Source organism: Photinus pyralis, unplaced genomic scaffold, assembly GCF_008802855.1.
Source record: "Photinus pyralis isolate 1611_PpyrPB1 unplaced genomic scaffold, Ppyr1.3 Ppyr1.4_LG1, whole genome shotgun sequence".
Classification (NCBI taxonomy): Eukaryota; Metazoa; Arthropoda; class Insecta; order Coleoptera; family Lampyridae; genus Photinus; species Photinus pyralis.
In genome coordinates this window covers 56,390,756-56,394,704 of record NW_022170249.1, presented here as the reverse complement: position 1 = coordinate 56,394,704, position 3,949 = coordinate 56,390,756, and the positions used below count along the sequence as shown (strand labels likewise).

The window sequence follows — 3,949 nt, the reverse complement described above, 5'->3', positions numbered from 1 at the left end:
ACACAGGACCTTATCCTGATATGCAGTACTATGGGCCAGATTCTATGATGGCAGACGATCGAGAAAAATTCATTCTTTGGTATAATGAAAACAAAGGCAACGCGTTTGATATGCAAAAAGAAATTGTCTCGTACTGTGTATCTGACGTAAATATTCTAACATTGGCTTGTTTAAAATTCAGAGATTCGTTAATTAAAGCGGGGAACGTATGCCCATTTTCAGAAGCTTGCACTATTGCCAGCTCGTGTAATAAACTGTTTCGTCGAAACTTTTTGAAACCGGATACTATTGGTTTGATTCCGAGACATGGGTATCGTTATAGAGATAAACAATCAAAGATAGCAATTGAGTGGTTAATATGGGAGGAAAAAGTAAGAGAAATTAACATCTTGCACGCTGCTAAAGGGAAGGAAATGGTACTAGGTGGTTTATCCGTCGACGGGTATTGCGCAGAAACAAATCAAGTCTTCGAAATGATGGGGTGTTTCTACCACGGCTGCACAAAATGTTTTAAAAACGATCGTGATAAACCAGTATATAATAACAGCGACGAGACCATGAATCTAAGATATGAAAATACCCGTTCGAAGATCGATCATTTAAATCAACTAGGTTACGAGGTCATAGTGAAATGGGAATGCGAATTTAATCAAGAGAAAAACTCCGATATGACTCTGTACATATCTGACCATCCGCTAATCAATTTTGCCCCTTTAAATGCGAGAGATAGTTTTTACGGAGGTCGCACAGGAAACATCAAGTCTTACTACCAAGTGAAAGAAGGGGAAAAAATAAAATATATTGATATCTGCTCATTGTACCCCTGGGTTTGTAAGTATGGAAAATTTCCGCTAGGACACCCCAAAGTTTTACTCTCGAATGACTTGATCGATCTAGATGTTACCAAAGTAGACGGCATCGTTAAATGTAAGGTATTACCTCCGCAAAATTTATTTCACCCGGTACTTCCAATAAAACTAAATAATAAATTAATGTTCCCTCTGTGTTTCTCTTGCGCCAAGAGCTTTAATCAGGGGGAATGTTGTCACAACACAGAGGAGAGAGCCATTGTGGGAACTTGGGTCATTGACGAACTTGTTAAAGCTTTAGAAAAGGGGTATGAAGTTCTACAAATCTACGAAGTTTGGGATTATAAAACCGAACAATATGATGGGAAGACAGGGGGATTATTTACAGAAATGATGAATAAATTTATCAAAATTAAACAGGAAGCGAGTGGATGGCCCTCGAACTGTAAAACTTTCGAACAGAAAATTGCATATATTGCTCAATTTTTTGAAAAAGAAGGAATTCATTTGGATTTTGATAGTATTGTAACTAACCCAGGTCTGCGCTCATTGGCAAAACTTATTTTAAATTCATTTTTTGGTAAATTTGGGCAACGGGAAAATCAACCGAAGACAAAAATTGTTAAGCAGTCGACCGAACTGTATTCACTACTATTTGATCCAGCAATTGAAGTTGTTGGAATTTTACCAATAAACGAGGAAACATTGGTAGTCAATTATCAATACAAAGAGGAATCATATACTCCTTTAAGTACAGTTAATGTTTCAATTGCGGCGTACGTCACAGCACAAGCACGTTTAAAATTGTACTCCTACTTGGATCAATTAGGGGAAAGGGTTTTGTATTTTGATACCGATAGTGTTATTTATATTTCACGAGAAGGCGAATATGAGCCCGAAACAGGCGACTGCCTTGGTGACATGACCAATGAGCTGGAGTGTTACGGACCAGGAAGCTACATCACCGAATTTGCGTCGGGTGGTCCAAAAAATTATGGATTTGTGGTCTACTCTCCTACTCAAGATAAATGTTTTCAATCGTGTAAGGTAAAAGGCATATCAATTAATCATGAAGTATCAAAATTGGTAAACTTCGACACGATGAAAAACATGATAATTAACGAAGAGCCGCCTCAGAAAATATTGTATAAGAATTTTGAAAGAACCGCAGAACATCAGGTTTTAACTGTCCAAAGAGAGAAAATATTCCGACCGAATCTATTGAAAAGGTGTTTCAGCAGTTACGAATCGTATCCCTATGGATATAAAAAATTTAAAACGGAAGAAGATGAAGACAATGGGAATCGCGGGTCATCATTTCCCGAAGCATCTATATATCTCCAACTCCAAGAGCAATGAGAGGAAAAGTTTGACGAATTAGTGCGTACCAGTATAAATTTTGTGATACCTACACCTACCTATACTTACGCATTTTATATTGACTTACAACAAACTACAAGTAAACCAATAAACTAGTTAGGTGATATTGTAACTTACCTATATAATAATTAGCGAAATTCCGTTTGTTATATTTGCGATGTGTGTTTACAAGACAAATAAAAAATGAATAGGTTTTCTTTTCTTTTACCACATCGGCACCAGTGATCCACCTACCTGTAAAAGAATAAATGGTAAGTTACATCAGGTAATTCTCCTTTAGGTAGATTTCTATCTATTTACCTAATGTAATGGTACCAGTACCTACATTTATAGGTACTTCCAAAAACACTCTAACTTTCGTAACTATAAAGCAATTTCGAACAAACTTTAAGAGATGGTGTAGCTCATAAGTATCTCGGACAAGTTTGTGGATCAGTCAATTCCGTCATACAACAACAACAAAATGGCGGAAAGATATCTACCTATACCTGATCGGCAGAGCCGAAGGGGATTTTGATATTAAAAATCACTTCTATCCTCTTTATAATTACCTTAATTATTCTAACATTACAAATGGCATTTTAAGTTAGGAATGTAGCGTTCCATTTTATCACGTATTTGATAGTAAACTTTTATCTTGATTTAGCATTAATTACGTCAATTGTTGGTTAAAGGTTGTTCCATATTTTGAAGGTGTTTGAAAAGTCTGGAAAGGAGTGTGACTGAATATCACTACGCTCCATCATTTGGCTAAATTAATGTCATCATCCACTCCTACTACTCTACTGACACTGTTTTCGACAATCGAACACTTACGCTTCCTCAAATGGATTGGGTTTGTTAATAAAAACATTAAAAATCAAGATTTTTATACATCAATTCCATTCTAGATAGCTGGTTAAATAGAACTCAATCTAGTTTCAAAGGTACTATCAGACAAAGTTTCTATAATTTTGAAGGGGAAGGATCTTTTAAGACCGGTGAGAATACTCGCATTCGCACGCGTTTTTCATGAGTTAAAGGAATAATTAAAAACAATGTCCTAGTGTCATCGCTATTGCGGTGAGTTCGAATCTCACAACTTGCCAATTTTTTAGTAGTACAAAACATATCCTGATTACCAAGCTTCGTAGGGCATGTACCTAAAGTTGGCGGTTCCGGCAGTGTACCATGACTGTCGTTAGGTGACGCAGACGGCTGTTGATGTGATCTAAAAACGTCTGTACCTCGGGAGTTTCACCATAAATAAGTGTTCAATTGGACAGCTCAATGAAAGTTCGTCAATAAAGTCGCTCAAAAGTGACATCAGACTTCAATGAAGTCAATTTTAGTTAGAAAGAAAAAGAAAACCGTACGTTCTGATGCAGCGATCTGTGCTCGTCATAAGGAAAGCAATTCTTTTGATACGACTATCACTACCGTATGGTTCTAGTCTGGGAAGATCAGGAATTGTTTCATAATGCGATATGCATTCCACCTTTCATCAGAGCTTTTTTCAAAATATTTATTGAAATACTACTCCTTAGAGTATAATTGCTGTGGTTGCTGTAAAGATCGTTTCCAAGGTCTCCCAGCGAATATAATCTACCGATCCCGATGCTCAACAAGTAACCCACTTAACGTACAGGTCATTTATTTTGGGGTTAATACCTTCTCACTCGATTGGTTTGATGACAACTAAACTAATATTTATTGAAGGTCTCAAACGAGATGGGGTCGATCGTTTACTTGTCGAATTCTTCAATTATCGCTGTAGTAAA

At 36.7% G+C, this 3,949-nt stretch overlaps 1 protein-coding gene across 1 annotated transcript; it reads left to right on the top strand.

The window, feature by feature from the left end:
• Nucleotides 1-413: 413 nt before the first annotated feature.
• On the top strand, nt 414-2,168 carry LOC116163687 (probable DNA polymerase). The gene has a single exon (XM_031477761.1). The coding sequence runs from the start codon at nt 414-416 to the stop codon at nt 2,166-2,168; it is 1,755 nt and encodes a 584-aa protein (XP_031333621.1).
• Nucleotides 2,169-3,949: the final 1,781 nt, after the last annotated feature.